We start from the raw sequence: 19,449 nt of genomic DNA on the forward strand, positions 1-19,449 counted from the left end.
AAAAGACCAACTTTACAGAGAAAATGAAAAGCAGAGAACTTTTTTTTTTTTCATCCAAATTTATTGTGTTGTCCTCAAACAAGTAGAAAATATATATTTAGTCTAAATCAAGCAAAAGCCTATTAAAACAGTTCAATTAAATTAAAAGCATTGCACAAGGCCTATGGCTCTGGGAAATAAAGCTTTTGCCACCACAGCGGTGTCTACAAATTTTAAGGCTCGTCATGAGTTTCAAATCACAATCCATGTTGGTTCCAGATTTGTATTATTATTATTTGTGCATGTATAAATCTGTGTTTTACAGAGCCTAGAAACAGACAGCCTAATCAGATAACCATTAAGAAACACTGTCGTTAAACGTTATTAGTGACAGCTGAAGGAAGCACAACATACAACTGTGGTTTGATTCTGCACTAAAACGCATTCGAAGCAAGATCCCAGTAAGGTTCTCAAATTCTAAAAAACATGAAAGGATCAGTTGTTAACAGTGGAGAGGACACATTTTCCTAAGTTTAAATGTGCTATTTTGTTCAAACAGTACTTACCATGTTCACAGAGGCACATTTGACCTCTTGCCTATAATACACTACAGTATTCACAGGAAAATGAGGGTTGCAAGCATGTCAATTAAATGTTCACCAGAAAAATAAGAAATCCAGGACGTAAAAACAAAAATACAACATAGAACTCTTTAAAATCTGAGAAATATCTCAAATCACAAAAGAATTATTTGAATGATCACCATAAAAGCAACCCACTCATGTAGAGGTGAAATTTGTCACTATAAATACAAACTTATAAAAGGCTTTAAAACTACTAGTTGAGCATAAAGGTATATGTACAAACTGAACACTTTTTTTCTCCATCATTCTACTAAATGTCAGATACATGCAGATATAACCAAGATGGTGAATGTCTTACGCAGGTGCGATTTTAAAAGTACCAGTAATAGTGCTGCTTTCATGCACAAATATTAAAAAAGCAACCTCAAGTTACACCCACATGGTAATTATTCATCAACAGTTCATGTTTCATTTAGTGCTATAAAAGCAAGGTATTAATGGAAAACAAAAACACATTTTCCTCAAAAAAGCAAGAAATTCTGCAGAAGTCATAGAAATGGAAAACATAACACTTCATGATTAGGGCAAATACACATTAAGTTCTTAACATGATCATTTAAAATTTGTCAAGCAAATGAAAGTCCCCTGTAGGCTTATGAACATATCTGACAGCCCAACTGAGGAGAAATCTGAAAGAGATCTCACTTTCAAAATGAATAAACAGCAAATGACAGCAAAAACAGGAATTCCCCATGTCCCAATGTTTTTAGAAAATACTTTAAAACAGTCCAGTTGAAAAGCTGCAAAATAGTCACGCATCCTGTTTATTACAACCACTGATATTTTCACAAAATAATTTTTCCCACAAGATGAGTATTAGCTGTTATATTTTGAAGATGACCCCCATTATGGCAGTCAGATGGACCACAGGAACATCTACAACATCCCGTCGGGATGTACTGTGCTGTATATCAGATATCCATTGTCAGTATGTGGATGATAAAACACTGGGAATGAGAGATAAAACACTTTTATATCACTGAATTTGGAAATTCAATTTGAAATGTTTGGTCTCGCCCTACATAAATAAGGTGTCTGGTTGCTTTTTAAACCCCGTACATTACGGTGGTCGACAAAGTGCCTCTTGCGTCCAATTGACACAATGTATTCATGCATATTCCCTCAATAAGCTATTGTGTTCATTGTAAAGGGAACCATAACATTCAATACTATACCTTTGGCACTAAGAATCCTCCATATAACTCCAAATGAGAAAAGCCCCTTTAAAAGACCCTACAGAGAGGCCTAGAATGTCTTTGCATGTACAAGCGTTAAGGTGCATGACCAAGTTCAGATTGTATGCATGACATTGATTATTCAAGGGCTCTTGAGTTATCGCTGCATTTCAGAGCCGCAGAGAAAAAAAAACCCTGTTCATGTGCATGATTTCTCAAGTTTAGGGTGTAGTCAAACATTCTTACCAAAAAAAAAAAAAAAAAAAAAAAAACATTCTCCTCAATGTTTACGCTAGAAAGAACTTGTCAAACCTTACTTGAAACTATGTACAATATAAGAAGAATTGGTGCAGTGGTAGAGGGCATGTGGTCGAGACCCAACACAGTCATGGTTTTCCACCAAGGGCCATTGCTCAGAATAAAGCCAATTCAGAAAGATCACTGACCCTCAGACATGGATAATGTTTTTCGAATGCTCTGTGGAGGCTCCCAGGAATCGCTGTCGTCAGTGTCGTCATCATCGTCACCGTCTTCATCTCCCAAGGCAGAGGGTCCTTGCTCCTCAATTGCCGTCTCATTTTCACCCAGTGACTCATCCTCTTCCTCATCTTGTTCTACATTTCCCATTTTATCTTCAAACGGGTTGGTACCCATTTCCTCTTTCCGATGAATCTCAGCGAACCACTCTCTCACCTGCTCGTAGCTCATATTAGACTTGGCGACAAGCTCATCCAAGTCCTGTTCGTTCAGAAACTTGTGCTTCAAATAGTATTCCTTCAGAATATCTCGCCCAGACTTGAACCTGATAGGTAAATTCTTCTCCGATTCGGTGGGCTTCTTCGCTTTTCTATTGCGGGTTCTCCCCCAACCACGATTCCGAATCCTCCGTTTTCTGTTCTTGTTGCCATTTGTTCCTCCCACATTTCCACTTTGATAGTAAAAATACCACTTCAAGTTGCCATTCTTCCAGGCATAGCGTGTGTCGCCAAACCAGTTGACGATGTAGGAACGAGGTAGTCCGCTCTCCTCGGCCAGCTGGTCGTATTCTTCTGCCGAGGGCCACTGGGTGCGAACGAACGCAGTTTTTAGAACATGAAGCTGCTCTGGAGTTTTCTTAGTAACCTTCTCTTTGCTTAGCCTCTTCCCTCCAGGTGGAGTTTGACTCCCCTTCTTCTGGGAAGTTTCACCATCTACTTTTGACTCTGAGGAATCAGGCACAGGGGCTTTTCTCTTTTCTGTGAACCAGGCATCAATCTCTCGTCTGGTAAGCTTCGTCTCGGCTCTTAGTCGGCTGAGTTCTTCATCAGTTGGTGTGTCACATTTCTGAAAGCTTTCCTCTAGAACCACCAACTGCTCCGGTGTCTTTTCTTTAAACTTCTGCAGGGTAAAGTCTGGGAAGGGGTTCCAGGTCTTGGCGCGTGTCTCCTTCTCTTTGACAGGCGATGGTGTTGGAGACTGTGGCGTTTCGTCACTGGAGTCGATAACAATGGTGGTACTACTACTACCCCTGGGATTGTCGTTCGGGAGGATGGTGTGGCTGTTCTTAGAATTGCGCTGGTTGTATCGGGTGTCGCTGAACCACTTTTTAATCTCGCCTTTAGTGAGGTTGGTCAACTTCATTAGCCTAGCTATCTCAGCATCAGTGGCAAACTGATTCTTCAGATAGCTTGCTTTCAATTCAGCCAGCTGCTCCTTGGATTTCTTAGGGCGCAGGCCAAAGTGATCGGCACTGAGTGCAGAGTTCTCCTGAGGGGTCAGTGATGGGGGCTGAATCGTAGTAGCTCTCTTAGTTTCACTGAGAGCTGGGCTTGTTTGATTGGTTGCGATCTTGGGCGTCTGGCTTTGATTGGGCATTCCCGCTACCGTCAGTGTTATCGGGGTGGTCACTGGGAGGCTGTTGGCCGTGCCAACCTGTGTCAGAACCAGACCTGGTTGCCCCACAATCTGGCAAGTTTGAAGAATAGACTGCAGGCCATTAGTGGCAGAAAGATGATGGGCCGGGATGACTGTGATGGTCTGGGGAACTGTGTGGACTGTGCCATTAAATTGCTTTCTCCTGGCTTCCTCAACCTCTTCTGGGGTCCAGCTAACTCCATGCTTCAAACGCTGAGCTGAAAACCAGATCTTTATCTGCTCCTCACTGAACTTGGTCTGTGCTGCAAGTCCCATGATCTCAGACACTGACGGGTAGGGGAACTTCTTGTAGGTGTTGATCAGGACTGCATTGGAGTCCATAGCAGCATTATATGTGGGAATACTGCTTACTGGAATTAGAAGTTGAGCTTGAGCGCTCTGCTGGGCCTGCAAGGCAGAAAGCACCTGGGCCAAGCCGGCCGGAAGAACCGTCGCAGGGTTCATAACAAGCTTCTTCTGATCTGCTACCACAGGGTTTGAAATATTGACAAGAACGCTGGGCTTTATGGACTCTGTGAGCAATGGGCTCATGTGTTCTGGTGCCATGGAAGTGCTCATCACTGACGCTTCCAGTGGCTCCAGTTCCAACTCACTTTCAGCCATTGTCTCGCTTTCACTGGTGCCTTTTAGAGACATAGCTATTCTCTTGGGTTCAGACTTGCTTTTCATTTTCATTATGGGAGTCTTGCTGATAGGGATTCCAGTAACTGAGGGGTCATCACTATCTTCCATCTCTGTCTGCACAAAACCACCTTCAGCGGTTAGATCAGTAATGGGCTGCTCTAGTGATGTTTGACCTGAGCGTTTTCCTGAAGTACGACAGTCCTCACTGGAGAAATGGCTCCCCTCATATTCTATAAGGAAAGTAAAAGGATAACTTTGATTAGAGTCAGTATTTGTAAGTTCATGACAGGAACAGATGCTTAGCAGATAAGTAAAACAGCACTTTTGACTTGTTTAAGTGAGTTTTTTTTTGTTGTCTTAACCAGCTGTGACCGTCAACAGCGATGTGCGACAAGAGGTTGCTTTATTTCTTTTGTTGCATTGTGCTAGGTAGCCCCGCCACAGTGAAATCTCATTAGTCCAAATTCTCACTCAACATAGTTGTATATTAACCATCAATAAGGTTTTGATTTTGCAGCATTTCAATATGAACAGAGAAACTGCTTGTCTAAAATATTGTCATTATGCACTTGGTAAGGAGGACACAGTGCTTTTCTGAAAGGACATAAAGAACTGCCTTGAGAAGTGAACTTCACCTGTCTCAGTTTCCATGGGAACCACTGCTCCCTCTGTAGGACCGTCTGCCATACTCTCGGCTCCTTCATTCCCTTCCAGGGCCTCCATATCTGGATCTTGCTCTACAACATCTGACGGAAGCACCATGCAGGGGGTCGTGGACTTTCTTCTGCTCGACATTGTGCTTTTTGAGTGTGAAAAATATAAGCTGGCCAGAACCTCCAGGAGGTTGAATTTACATGCTAAACGTTAGTCCCATTCCCAAAATTTGAGCTCAGCATCCTGAAAGATACAGAGAAACAAAAACATACACAAGACACTGCTTATAATGTAAACACAGGACAGTTGACATAATTATCAACACTCACTGATGCATTAATTTACACACTAGAACAAGTTACTGCACAAGTAGTATCTTCTGCTGAATCACACTATTAGAGCCATTCACATCAGTGTGACTTTACAAAGACATTGACATTTTTATTACAAATACAATTCAAACAAATAAATATAGATAAGATAAATATATACAATTATTTTAGATTTAATTGTAATCCAACACTACAGAATCTACAGAGCACTTTACAATAAGGCTGTATATGTTAACACTAGATAAAACATCAGTAAATGTGAAGTTTTTGCTAAATATGTAGCTTAAATGAAGTGTTTTTTTTTTTCTTCTAAAACTAAACATCTGCTTTGAAAACACTGAACATGAAGTTTCAACTCCCAACAACTCCCACTGATTTTACCAATTAGATTTTGACATAATAATGAGTCACTATTTTACATGGTGCAAAAAAATTTACTCACAGAGATGCAAAGAGAGAGAAAAAAAATCAATACTGAATTCAAATATTGACCTTAAAATTAATTATTAATACTATTACTACTAATAATGATGGAAAAAGTTTATCTCTGACAGTTTTGGTTAATTTATATTACAATTCATTGTTAATATTAAAAGTTGTCTATGTTAACATTAACTAAAAATGAACAGTAGGGCATTCAAAAAAAATTAACATTAAGTTTAATAAATGCTATAAAAAGTTGTCATGAAACAGTGCAACAGACGTCTGATAAAGAGCCTGTGTCCTCTAAACGTCACATGTTTTTCTTTATTTAATATTATTTCCTTTGTCGAGCACCAACTTTTGATGTGCGTCCCGTTTTTGATTAAACAATGCATTAACCATTGTTTATCTATACAACCTTTATGAGTCACCAGTATGATAGGTATCACCACTGAACGTGATGAAATTGTGTTTTAGATGAGTGTGTTACAAACACTGTGGCGGTACCATATCAAGGTACATGTCCAAATCTCCATGGTATAACCATGGTACCATGTTTACCTAATTGTCGTTAAGTACCACGTTAATACCATGGTAGTTAATTTCAGCACCAAAGTACTTTGGTGTTTCCAAATATCAGAATTGTATCATTATTCATTGTATATGCCTGGTACCCCAATGTTATTAAAATTACTATGGTATTACCATATTACAAAGTACAAAAAACAAGATAACACCTTGATACTTTGTTAGTGAGGGAGCTTCAGGGATGTAGTGGAACTCACCGGCAGCGGGGTTTATTGTCAAATCGCGGTTCTGGGTGCGAGTATCCTACGGCTCAGCAGCAGGAAGAGCGGAGGCGAGACGGACCGAGACCCGCTGCACGTACAGGGGGGAAAACCCTGGATGGACCGGACAGATGCCACGCTGATCGGATGCTTCTCTCCCTGATGTCTCAGCTCCTCTATTATTTTGCCGGGCACGTTGCGTGAGTGTTTTATGGCTCTCTCAGTAAACACAATAATCATCTGCGCTCATTTTAATGGCAGTTTTTAATGATCATCAGGCGTCACCGCTGTCAGTGTTATACGTCGTGACATCATCGCCAGGCGACTCCCCACCGTCACGTAAAATCGGCGATAAAACAACACGTTTGGACGTTAATTGAGTCAAGACACTCACTCAGGACTTAGTATGATCTCAATGCACATACTTATAGACTTTAAACCTCTCTATAAACTAAGAAACTCGAACACTGACTATAGAAACGTACAACCTCCTAACCGTCCAATCAGAGTCAGCGTGCAGTCACGTGACCCTCATGCATCTCCTCAATAGATTTAAGTGGAATTTTCCCCATGTTTCCAACTAGCATGATTTAGATTTCATCAGAACCAGAAGAGCAGAAACCACAAGTGATTACAACACCCAACTACTTGCAGTACTTTAGGCAAAAAGTAGATCAAGTAATTTTACCATTACAAAACCATATGTTTGGTGTGAAAACCAAAGTGTGAGACAATGAGAACTGTGATAAAGGCTTTAATATGCACTCAAAATGCACAACACTCAAAGATAAGACTAAAGAATTAGCAAAATATAATTTATAGACCAGTTCTTGTAAGAAATATATTGTATAGTTTGTTTATTAAAAAAAAAAAGAAATCTAGGAAAACTCTTCAACTTCTTTTGACATCTCCTGGAAAAGAAAAGAAAATACACATTAAGTAGGCAGTTACAGTAATAAAACAATATTTTTAAAATTTAATAGGCTTATAACTCAACTAGGTAGCTTTAATTTACTGCACAATCAACAGAATAGTAAGTTAATAAGGCTGCAGGATGTGTTTCTGCATCATCAAAACGTACCTGTATAAGTGCAGTCTTGTCATAATCTTTCCTGTGTCTGTAAATGCTCTGGCACAACAGAGCATAAAGTTTCTCCAGTTGATTGACCTCATAGCCCTCCGTCATGTCCACAACTCTCTGTAGAAGTTCCTGAATCAGGAAAGAAAACAAAATGGAGACTTAAAACACCTTTCCAATGTAAAAGTCAAGTTAACATGCACACTACAAGGTCTTCGATTACACTTATTGTAGCTGTTTCTGCAGTTAAAGATATCGGACTTACTTTCAGTTTGTTGTGGTCCACGATAAGAGGCAGGTTCTTCTGCTCCAGGATCTTCATGGCAGCATCCACACTGATGAGACTCTGCTGTTCGGCTTGGATCTTAAAACCTCTCGTCATCCGCCTCTGTCTGTACTCTGAAAAACCCATGGAAACTCAAGTACTGCTTCATGTTCATAGAAACACCACAACTGTAAGAATATATGCTAAATGGGTTTGTGATTTACTAACCCATTCCACTGCTGTCCTCTGCACTTGGCTCTGTCCTCTTAGGTTCAGAGCTCTCTGATGCTTGGACATCATTTTGCCCATCTGTGGCATTATTCTGGACGGTCTCAACACTCACTACCTCATCCACTGCAGAGGTAGCATTGTCATGTTCCCGTCCCTCATTAGAGATGTTGTTCCGCACTTCTGCAGTGGATTCTGTGGGTTCTTCTGCACGAGCACACTCGTCAGCCTCCATTGACTCACATTCAACATCTTTCATCTTCTCTGGATCTTCACTCTCAGCCAGTTTTCCATCATCATCTTCATCCTCTTCTTCATCCCCTGATTCTGCTGTGTTAGGGTTGTCTTTAGAGTTTAAATGTGAGCAAGACTTCTTTCTGCGGATGAAGCCATTTCTCCATCGGTTTTTCCTCTTCTTTTTCATCTGTGAAGCTGTGGACAGACAAAATATTTAATTTTTCCTACCAATCTGACTAGATGTTAAAAGTACTGGTAAAATATTTTAAGTATAAGTTGTTGTTAAAATGTCATCTACCACATGGACGAGAGTGGAGCTGCACGATTAATCGTTAAAAGATCGCGATCTCGATTCAAACACTCACGTGATCTTATTCCTAAATGACAATGATTCTGCTATGACTATTAAACCTTTGACAAGTACGATCACAACAAACATTCAAATATGAGTTGGCGCTGCCACTTATCCAGAGAGCAGTTGTCATGTATAGGTATGAAACAGCTTCACAAACAGTCTTTTCAACCACAAAGTATCATAATTTCTGTTATAATAATTCAAATTGCCACTGAAGTACTGGGATAAAAGTTTATAGTTCAGATATAAACATGGATGGATCAAAAAAACCTTTTGAAATAACTTGACGCTTCAAATAAAGATTAAATCAATTACATTGTTACACCAGTAGGTGGCGACAAATGACTTGTATTTGTTATTGAATCACTCATTCAAGAGATTTGTTCAAAAACGCTGATTCATCCAGTAATGAAACAAGTGAAGTCTGTATGAGTTAATTCAAATTAATTAAAAAAAAACTTAAAATAGCTTGCAGCAATTAACATTACACATTGTTTTGTTTAATTTTAACATTGAATCGTGGGAGAACAGTGATCTCCATTTTCACAATTCCTATTTTAAGCAGAGTTGTACAGCTCTAGATGAGAGTATTGAGCACTGATGTCAGGAAGTACAGCTCTGTCAGTCACCTGTATTAATTCCTGTTTGACGTGGTGTCAAGACTGCTGGTGCTGGCACAGGCGTAGCATCTTTACTGGGTGCTGGATCACTCATCTTTTGCTCGACTGCAGCGGACACCTTTGGCAGCACATGGTAGTAGGCAGGAGTGAACCGTGATGAGGCGGAGCCTAAAAATAAAATATTATATTTGTAAGTGATTGATCCAATCCAAATATGATCCAACACTAAAATCAACACTGAAACCTCGTTTGCTGCGAGACTCCCTGATCTCAGCGCAGATCTTCTCAAAGTCCTCATCTAATTCATCTCTGATTATGGCATGCACAGTGTCCTTGAGAGCACAGGCACGGTGTCTGATGAGCCGATCTATTACAAACACAAACATCATAGATATTGGATGGTACAGAAATCACACAAATGTCATGCAATTTTGTAAAACACTCTTGGAAAGAAACTGTAAACAACCTATATACAATTCAGTGGTTGTCACCAATGTTCAGTAGATAAATCACACACATATACATACATATAAAATATATTACCATTACAATTCCCAGCCTACCTGAGGGGTCTCTGTCTGGGTTGTACTCAAGAGCGTTCTGCCAAATCAGATCCACATCATGCAGGTAAGCCGCCACAGTTTCATACTTGTGCAGATCAATTTTGGATAGCACTGTGGACAAGTCCATGGGCTGTTTGATGACTGTAGTGTAATCAGGAACCTGTTCCAATGAAAACCACATGACTTCAGTGAGGATATAGTACTGGTTCAGCAATATATCAACAGTTGGAGTTGATATAGAAGGACTGTGGGATAGAAAACTCTTCGTCTTACCTCCTCTGTGTCCACAGGCTTTGTAAAAGCCTTGAAGCGTTTGTCCTGAGCCAATCGGTTGGTGACATCTCGCAGGAAGAGGCGGAGTTCCCTTAGTGTGTCCTCTTCCTGCTCTTCTAGCTTCTGCATCTCCTGTTCAGACAGCTGGCGGGGAGGTGGCGGAGGGGCCACCGGTAACACCTCTAGTGCCTGGACCACTGAGAAGGAGAAAGTGAGAGTTATCACAGGTGTGCATGAAAACGCTCCACTAAGAATGTGAAAAACACCACAAAAAATACTCACCTGCTTCTCTCTTAGATGCTGGTGCTTTAGCAGCTTGATTTAAAATAAGATCCTCAAAGAATCTGAGCCTCTCCTCCTGAGAAGGAAGTGGAACATCGAACACCTCACCATACTCAACATGAAAAAGGTCCTGTACCTTTAAACAAGTAAACAAACAAAAACGAAAAACTGTCATACTATAACATAAAAATCATCACAAATGATATTTCATTTAGCCTTTAGACCAAACAAGCCCCAGTACTGGTTATACAGTTCATGTGGTACCTCAGGATAGAGCGTGTCGTGAGGAAAGCTGCACGTGGCGAGAAGGAGGCAGGGGCAGAATGAAGGGATGTCCTGCAGGAGACTGATGAATGTGGCCTTTAAAGTGGAGCTCACGGTGTCCCACCAGCGCTGGATGTGTGGAATATACAGAATACTGGGAGCAGTTCTCCTTGCCTCACAGAAAACCTGATGTACAATACAGATCGATAATCATTTAATAAAACAAGTTTATCAGGGTATCTTGAGCTCTTGTATAAATTCAGTGTGTTTACCTGGGCACAAGCCTCCTCTGGGGTGGCTGAACTGACTCCATACAACACAGCAACATCAAGTGTATAAACGGTGAACTTCTCCAGGGCATGAAGAATAGCAGGAGCCAAGTGTGAGGTCTGACCAGAACCTGATGTCCCACAGAGTAGCAGTCTGGGTCTGAATGAGGTGGGCTGCTGCAGGGCACTCCTGTAATACAGGTAACGAAAAAAATGAAGCAGAGCAAGGGATGACAAATAGGTCAAAATGACTTAAACTATACCACAGGCTGAACACTACATTTCACTGCTATCATCAGTGAAATTCCATAGTAATTGAACATGTTTTGTAGTCTGCAGCTTCGTTCCAAATACTTAGTAAGTGGCCTCCCAAGACAGCATAAGGCATCATGGGCTTGCTCCTAACACGAAGACTCCAAAAACTAAGTAGCAAAACAAAGTTGCATCTTTTTTAGAGAAATCCTAGAATGCATTACAACAAAATAATCTAAGATTGCATAACAATAACGATAGTTATTATTAGAATAATAACTCTAATTACAATATGACTGTTTTACCTAATGTATGTGTATTCTGTGTAAGTTGTTGAGGATAAACTGGATCTGGTGAATGTTTTTTTTTGTTTTTTTTTTTTAAGCAAAGCTGCATCCCTTTATAAAACAAATCTTTGAATACACAAAACTTTGTGGTGATATCTTTTATCTCATAACAATGCTTCCTGTGAACTCATTTCGGTATACTGTGGATGAAACCACATATAAACAGTTCAGAGTACATGACATACTTAATTTCACTCCTGTTTATCCCTTAAACTGGATATCAGGAAATTATTTACTACAATAAAACTTCAGGATTGTGTTTCAAATATTTATTTCAAGTCAGCACAGAAGTCAGTTTTCTGCATTTCTAACCTGTTCAGTTGAAGAGCAGATGGAGAAGGTCCAGTGTTCTTCTGGCCTTTATTACTAGAGCACACGGAGGATCCCTCATCTTCACTCTGCAGTAGATCCTCTAAGATGCCAGACACACCATCTAAAAGAATCCATCTAAGAATTTTAAAATACAAACTACATCTACAATTCCTGAAAAAAAAAGGTGAGTGGCATCTGCCCGTGAAAATGTGGCATGATATAAGAGTGTTATAATTTGATTTCTACAGTGTTATGCGATTGCTAAGGTGCTCTGAGTTCTTTTAGCATATTGCTATGTAGATGGGAGATTAAAAAAAAAAAAAAAAAAAAAGCAAGCTGTCTTTACCGGCGTCTCTTTTCTTCTTAAGGCCCTTCTCTACATGAGGAAAGAGTCTCTGCAGCATCTCCATGGCGTTATTGAGAGCAGAGCTCAGCAGGGGTTCAATAACAGGGGTGAGCGCTTTAGCTGGAGATGCCACCGCCCTCTGTGAAGCTGGAACTATCTTCCTCATGGCTGAGAGGAAGTCCCGGCCACTCACGCTGATGGACTCCAAATCCAGCAGGAGCTTCTGGGAGGAGGCATAGATCTGAGGGTAGCACCTGCGCAGGGCGCACAGAGCTGCTTCCGCACACACTGCTTTGATGTCTGCGCCGCAGTAACCTAGGAGAACAGGGAGCCATAGTTGACTAGTGGTATACAATCAGGGACGATAGTGAAGTTCATTTTAACAAAGCACCGCCCACTTGGACAGGACAAAACCCAAATACGGCAATACCCAGGCCCTGAAGGTGTGTTGGAAATCTCCAGCATCTGTGTTGGCACTGAGAAAGCTGAGACAAAGGTAAGCTGTGATGTGAGATGAGGTGGTTTAACAATGAGATGCTCTTACCAACACACTTGTCAGCTAACTCCTCAAGAAACACATCAGATAGCTGCGGGTCCCACTGCCTGGTATGGATCTTCAAAATATCTTTGCGAGCCTACAAAGCAGCAACAACGTCTTGTAGGTTACCCTAAACAAAACACTCACCGCAGTTGAAAATAAACACTGAACAAGTCATTCCACAATAAAGCTCCAAACTCTCACCTCTCTGTCTGGTAGGCTGAAGAGAAACTCTCTGTCGAATCGTCCAGGCCGTCTGAGCGCAGGATCGATGGAGTCCAGACGGTTAGTGGCTCCAATAACAACCACCTCACCACGGCTGTCCAGCCCATCCATGAGAGCCAACAGGGTGGACACAATGGAGCTTTAGACAACACAAACAAACAAATGATTCAACAGTTACAACAGAACAGCAAAAAAAGGCCTTCAGAGAAAGAAAAGAGACAGACTAACACACCTGTGTATCTGGTCTTGCCGGCTGGACCGAACAGGTGCGATGCCATCAATTTCATCAAAGAAGATAATTGATGGACGCATCTGGTATGCCTTTAAAATAAACGACAAAGTTCCTTTTAATCATGCAGAGACAAAATTAGGCATCAATGAATGACCATTTTTTTTTAAATGAAAAGTGGTCAAACCTGGTCAAACAGGAGACGGAGCTGTCTCTCAGACTCGCCCACCCATTTGCTGAGACAGTCTGCCCCTTTCCTCATGAAGAACGCCACCTTCCTCTCGCCTTGACTGCACTCATTTGCCAGGGCTCGCGCAACCAGAGTCTTTCCTGTGCCAGGAGGGCCGTAGAACAGACAGCCTCTGGAAACACATAACATTCATTCAACATGCGTTCTGCCAAAGGTGATATTCAGCATTACCTCTCATTTTTGCAAACTGTTGGTTAGTCATCCAAATAAGCATTTTAATGTGAATATTTGTCACTTTGCATACCTTGGAGGCTGAATCTTAAACTTCTCAAAGACTTCAGGGTAGAGTAAAGGAAACACAACCATCTCCTTCAGTGCGGAGATGTGTTTTCCCAAACCCCCAATGCTGTCAAAGCGCACCTGCACAAGGAAACCCAACAGTCATAAAAATGTCTTTAAAATTTTTGTAGTTCAATTCAAACGGCAAATACATACCGTTTGGTCAATTTGCATTGGGTCAACATCTGCGAGACTTGCTCCAATTTTAATCCTGTCCTTATGGATTCCCAACAAATCCTCCTTCCGCAAATTCATAGGGAGGCATCTACAAGCAAAATGTGATTACATTTTTTTCTGAAATAAACCTTTAGTTTAATAATTGCTTTCAAATATTTAAAAACTACAACATCTAGATAATGAAATCTAAGAAACAACTCTACAACCGTTATAGCTTCTCTATTGTGTGCACAAGTACAGGTGTTGTATTTCAGAGCCGTTTGATTGGTCATGTTTGCTCTGCTAGACTTTGAACCCAGATGCCTTTTGAAAGCATAGCATCTCTAAAATAAAAGCTTTCAGCGATAAACTTTACCTGTTTATTGACCTGCTACGACTCTTACTTCTCCGTCTCTCAAATTTCTCTTCATCAGAAGAGGATGAGGTAGAGTCACTACTGTGGATGGCATGTCTTCTCCTGAGATGAAGACAAAAGAACAAAAAGATTGTATTTTAGACTATCATAAAACATTCATAGCATCAATGAAAAGTCTAAACTTTCATAAAATACTCCACCACCTCCTTTACCCTAACACCTATTCCCAAAACAAACTAATTTAAATGTGCACAAAATATATTTGTGTAATTATTATATTAGCATGACATTGTAAAGTGCCATGTGTTGTCTTCACTTTGAAAGCCCCTTAATTTTCCACATGCAGACCTAGTGAGGCTATATGAATTCTTGGCTTACCCATTACCCTCACTCCCGCCTGGACTACAGCACGAGAAACACACAAAAACGAGTGGAAACACATGAGTGTCACTGAGATTACAACATGGACAGTGCAAAGTAGGGGTTTGTATTTTGACAAGACTCTAATACTCGACTTGAAGTGGGATGTTGGGTGATGGAGCGAGTTCCATCTGAGCTATTTTTTAATTGTTGATCTATTAACACAATGTCTTTGGCCACTGCATTGTGCCTGTTCCTTCAGTATCTTGCTCGCTGTGTCTCACGTTTTTTAAGACAGGGTGCCAAACATAGCACACTTTCAAATATGAATCAAGACCCTGTCAAGCCAAGACTCAAAATGATACTTAATGGTCCAAGACTTTGCTCTTTAAATAAATAAATAAATAAATAAATATGTTGAAAAAGAATTTGAAGAGAAACAGATGACTAGTACTGACCTGGTGCTCCTCCTGTTGTTGTACAATCTCCTGGGACTTGAGGAACTAAATGTATATCTTCGTCTAACAGGGGTGGAGTGACGTTTAAAAAATATGCTCTGCTTTTTTGGCTCTACAATTTAAAAAAAAAAAAAAATGATATGTATTAAATGAAAATACTAAAACAAAGGCATGAAAGGCAGAGAAAAAAATGATTTAAGTACATCTACATCAGGGATGTGTGTTTCTGATCAGCATATTCAGTGCATGGTCTCTTTAATGTACTATAAAACCAACCTTCAAGAGGCGCCTGGTAACGCACAACAGCTTTTCTTTGTCTAAACTCATAGCGCTTTCCATTCTCTTCTTCATCTTCATCCTCATCATCTTCATCTCCCTCATCATTTTCTTCTTCCTCTTCCTCACCTTCTCCATCCTCCTCCTCCTCCTCTTGATCACTGTATTCTGGAAAATAAATACAGGTTCAGGCCAAACAACATGCTAAACAACCAATAATATTTTGTGGAACATATTCAGTTAATTATAACCATTATTACAACAAACATTTGCACCTTTAACACATGCCAAATAAACAACAGGGCAGTGATTAGACTTATTCATGTCTCATATATCTGTTACACCTGTGTGTTAGAACTGGCTTCATCATTTTTTGTTTAATTGTTTTGTCATTTGAAACCTAACAAAACTCTGTATAACATTTTTCTTATCTTAAAAAATATGGTAATGAGTGTCCAAATACCTTTTGGAGCTAATGGAAATGTTTTTGTTGTTGGTCTATAGATTCACCAGTGACGCAGAGCCACTGCTAGATAATGGTGCAGTAAACACTGATTCAGGATGAGCTTATAGTAAAGCAGAATTAAAGAATTCCTGATCTACCATTCTCCTGGTTGTCTGAACTCTCCTCCTGTCCTCTGACAGAAGGTTTTGTGACCCTCTTCCTCTTTGTTCCAGCGTAAATTCTCAAATTCTAAAAAGGAACACAAAAACAGTTAAGTCCTGGCTGATCACAAAAGTAGGAGGAGTCAGTGATGAAGATCATGATGATGCACCTCCTCCTCACTGTCTCTGCTCCTCAGTCTCCGACGCATCTTCTGCATGTCATCCATCTTCTGAAGCACAGCCTCTGCAGTGCTAAAATAGATTAAAACAGCCACTGAGAACCAAGAACCATAGAGATGTCCACACACAAAGCCAGTTGCACATCTGAGTCTGAATATAAAGGTCCAAGTGAATCTACTACATGTTTGACTTCTGATGACTTCAAAATGGGAAGCAGGGCTCCAGACTGCGACTAAATGCCTGCATTTTGCAACCATTTTTCCTGCCGGTGTGATCAAAATTGGTTAGGACTCATGCTGGCGCGACCACCATAATGTTGCCCAATATCAAATGGCACATGTAACGAAAGCAGAACGAAACTGCGCTACTCATTTGTGCTTCACGGACCGTTTATCAGTTTGGACCAATGTCAGTGCAGCGCGAGCCGATCTTAACAACACGACAGTTACTTCACAGCACTGAGAGATCCAGTAAAGAAAGCATTTGAATTCGCCACAGAATTATAAACATTGCTGCGAGATCTAGTGAAAAGCATTCAAATTCAGCGCAGAGTTCTCCGTTATTAACCGTAGACATCAGATCAAACAGCACTGATGTAGAAACCAGGAGAAACATTGTGCCATGATTGAACAAGTTATAGAGGGCTTTCAGACCACAAATTAACAACATTCGCCATGGATTTAATGTAGTAACACTAACTGTAACCATGGAATTTTGGCAGGAAGAGTAAAATGCTTTCAAGTACTTTACACATCTTTTTCCAGTACTTCAAATAATATTATATTAAATATATTATCATATTTAAATGTTATTTTTAATGTGATGAACAAAACATTATTTGTTCATCCTTCATAGATTACCCTAATTTATAAAACTAAAAGTTTCAACATTTTTAGGAAAACTCACACTAATTTAAAAACAAAAAAGACATTAAATTTCCACTGTAACCAGTAGGTGGCTGCCATTTCCACTCCCTAATATATATTTCCAATTGTTTTGCTTTTGAATTCTTGAATATTATGACTGAATAAAATTAATATAATTTAGACATTATGAATGATAATGGTGGCCTCAAATGTTAATCTGGAGCCTTGCAAACTTAAAATAAAACTGCACAAATTTCTGTAAGTTAAGTCTATTTATTACTAAGGCATTTGTCAGTAATACGGTCAAAAAGGGGGAAAATGTGAATAACTGCACTGCAGGTCGATTTAAGGTGTGCCCCTAAATTTTCTGCTTGTGCTCCTAAAATTTTCAGTAAGGGGCTACAGTGCTACTAGTGAAAAAAGTTAGTCTGGAGCCCTGGGGAGATCACAAAATGTGACTTAAATTAGTCACTGTCCTTATAAACAGAAATATAACTGTGTGTTTTCTATGTCAGTGCGTACTTCGTGATGAGCCTGTCATAGAGGACCGACTGGTTCCTGGCATCAAGCTTGTATCTTGTGATTCTGGAGCTACGCCTCACAGCACTGTCTTCTTCTCGCCTTTGAATTCGAGCACGCAGGCTTCGAGAAGTTGGAGTTGATTCCACCTCATCTGAAGAAAGTAATGGGTTCATTTTTAGCAAGCAGCAAACCAACAGAACTGCAGTCTGACGTTTATCAAATACTCTGATGTGCCTACCTGTGTGCTCATCTGCCGATCTCTCCCCATCTGCCTGGAATCTTGGAGATTTCCTATGAATGAATGAATAAATAATACAATATACAGGTTAATAGTGTATCAAGTAAATAGTATGTCAGGTGATTATTGATTAAACAATTGGAGGACCAGAAATGAAACCACAACACCTTAAATTCCTCCCACTTTTCTCATTTTTTGGAGGCGATTTGCTGGTTTGTCCATTCATATCAGCGAAGGTAACTACATGTCTTCCTCTTTGAGTTCTGCTCGTCATGCTGTTTTCCTCCTTTACAGACAAAAATCCCTAAAACAATCACATTCAGTGTATCATAGCAGTGTCCAGTAGAATGACATGCTATACTCTATGGTCCGGTTTCACAGACAGGGCTTAGATTAAACCAGGATTGGGCCTTAATTCAATTAGGATATTTAAGTAACTTTTATAAACGTACACTTGAAAAAAACATTACTGGTGTGCATCTTGAGACAAAACAATGGCACTGACATATTTTAAGATATGTCAGTACAAGTTGCTTTCAGTTAAAAACAGCTCAAACATGCATTTTAGTCTAGGACTAGCTTAAGCCTTGTGTGTGAAACCGGGGGTATATAAAACTATTTTTAAAAACATTTTAATATCAGCTATATACACACAGGAGCTCATATTTCATGAGATTACATGAAATATTTCTTATTTTCAAAAGTGTCACAACACATAACTATTTGCAGGTGATTAAAATGGTTGCAGGTGATTAAAGTGTATATATTGTGCACTGTGTAACGTTAAGCTATGGATGGATAGACTTCATAGCAGTAAAAGTTAATTGGCCAATAAAACTGAATTCTGATTTTGACTTGTCAACTACCCATTACATTTATCCTCCTGCAAGGATACACTATTACCAGTGTATATGCGATGTAACTTTGAAGATCAACTCATTTGTTTTTGTTTTGGAACAGCTAACAAGTCGCGCGCTCATGCAGTTCATTCAAGCGTCTCGCGCTCATTTTAACCGCCAACTTTGTTTTGATAGAGCGAGAGTTTTACTGTATGTAAACGAAGAAATTACTGACATATTTGTACTTGTAAAGAACAGTTATTAACTCACATTGGCCGGACTGTCCTCGGCGCTCGTTAAACTGTCATCATGGGCCTTTTTCAGCCGTGCGGACTTTCGCTGAGGCGGGTTCAGCGACAGAAACTCCGAGCTCGAGTCCATATCACCGTTACTGCGCAACATCACCATCTTTAACGAGCCTTAAAAGACCCCCAGACCATTCACTGTCAACCTCACTTTAAGAAGTGTTTGTCAAGATTTTAATACGCCGAGTACTTTGGACGATAACACATCGTTTTGAAAAAGCACTCCGCTCCTCCTTGATTTCTGGCGCCACAAACGTCACTTACAGTCGAATGACATAACGCAAATACGAATGTGCTGGCGAGACTGAAACTAGAGCCGTTAAAGCGAATGACCGCCCTACCAAATCCCTTGTTTCAAATATAACGTGTTATTCAAATGGATATGAATAAATTATAGAAGAGAAACTGCTGGACCTTTCACTGACAAAACATTTGAGGATTTTATCTGTGCAGGTATAGGATTTTGCGTAGGAATACTGTTGGAAAGGTGTACCGGCTCATTTTTGGCGCGCCGTAAGTGAC

At 40.0% G+C, this 19,449-nt stretch overlaps 2 protein-coding genes across 5 annotated transcripts; both read right to left on the reverse strand.

The window, feature by feature from the left end:
- Window positions 1-39: 39 nt before the first annotated feature.
- Window positions 40-7,141, reverse strand: LOC127496830 (zinc fingers and homeoboxes protein 1-like). Of its 2 annotated transcripts, none has more exons than XR_007925376.1 (4): window positions 6,531-7,141; window positions 4,972-5,233; window positions 1,799-4,566; window positions 40-1,570 (listed from the first exon to the last, which is right to left on the reverse strand). XR_007925376.1 is itself a non-coding variant. In XM_051864669.1 (4 exons), exons 2-4 carry the CDS (start codon window positions 5,129-5,131, stop codon window positions 1,500-1,502), a joined length of 2,553 nt encoding a protein of 850 aa, XP_051720629.1. In that variant the 5' UTR covers window positions 5,132-5,233; window positions 6,531-7,141; the 3' UTR covers window positions 40-1,499. The 2 variants fall into 2 exon arrangements, 1 of the variants encoding a protein (XP_051720629.1); XM_051864669.1 differs by having other exon boundaries at window positions 2,245-4,566.
- A 130-nt stretch (window positions 7,142-7,271) lies between these two features.
- On the reverse strand, window positions 7,272-19,202 carry LOC127496821 (ATPase family AAA domain-containing protein 2-like). 3 transcript variants are annotated; one of them, XM_051864643.1, is made up of 29 exons: window positions 18,893-19,202; window positions 17,951-18,069; window positions 17,784-17,836; window positions 17,546-17,696; window positions 16,148-16,229; window positions 15,975-16,065; window positions 15,372-15,539; window positions 15,096-15,207; window positions 14,656-14,679; window positions 14,278-14,379; window positions 13,902-14,010; window positions 13,711-13,826; window positions 13,404-13,578; window positions 13,220-13,308; window positions 12,967-13,126; window positions 12,769-12,859; window positions 12,225-12,539; window positions 11,879-11,999; window positions 10,971-11,157; window positions 10,699-10,884; window positions 10,435-10,570; window positions 10,153-10,349; window positions 9,880-10,039; window positions 9,561-9,683; window positions 9,326-9,484; window positions 8,105-8,536; window positions 7,877-8,010; window positions 7,615-7,743; window positions 7,272-7,444 (listed from the first exon to the last, which is right to left on the reverse strand). In XM_051864643.1, the coding sequence occupies exons 1-29, from the start codon at window positions 19,028-19,030 to the stop codon at window positions 7,412-7,414; spliced, it is 4,092 nt and encodes a 1,363-aa protein (XP_051720603.1). In that variant the 5' UTR covers window positions 19,031-19,202; the 3' UTR covers window positions 7,272-7,411. The 3 variants fall into 3 exon arrangements, with proteins under 3 accessions (XP_051720603.1, XP_051720602.1, XP_051720604.1); XM_051864642.1 differs by having other exon boundaries at window positions 17,951-18,087; XM_051864644.1 differs by lacking the exon at window positions 14,656-14,679 and having other exon boundaries at window positions 17,951-18,087.
- Window positions 19,203-19,449: the final 247 nt, after the last annotated feature.

Source organism: Ctenopharyngodon idella, chromosome 16 (genome assembly GCF_019924925.1).
Source record: "Ctenopharyngodon idella isolate HZGC_01 chromosome 16, HZGC01, whole genome shotgun sequence".
NCBI classification, from domain to species: Eukaryota; Metazoa; Chordata; class Actinopteri; order Cypriniformes; family Xenocyprididae; genus Ctenopharyngodon; species Ctenopharyngodon idella.

Excerpts from the sequence above, each read along its gene's own strand:
- LOC127496830 (XM_051864669.1), bottom strand. The coding sequence starts at position 5,131 with ATGTCGAGCAGAAGAAAGTCCACGACCCCCTGCATGGTGCTTCCGTCA. Across the intron at positions 4,567-4,971 it reads TCCCATGGAAACTGAGACAG|AATATGAGGGGAGCCATTTC; the intron begins GTGAAGTTCACT and ends CTTTCCTTATAG. Across the intron at positions 1,571-2,244 it reads AACATTATCCATGTCTGAGG|TGTTTTATCATCCACATACT; the intron begins GTCAGTGATCTT and ends TCTCATTCCCAG.
- LOC127496821 (XM_051864642.1), bottom strand. The coding sequence starts at position 19,030 with ATGGTGATGTTGCGCAGTAACGGTGATATGGACTCGAGCTCGGAGTTT. Across the intron at positions 9,485-9,560 it reads GGAGTCTCGCAGCAAACGAG|GCTCCGCCTCATCACGGTTC; the intron begins GTTTCAGTGTTG and ends TTTTATTTTTAG. Across the intron at positions 7,744-7,876 it reads TGGACCACAACAAACTGAAA|GAACTTCTACAGAGAGTTGT; the intron begins GTAAGTCCGATA and ends TTCCTGATTCAG.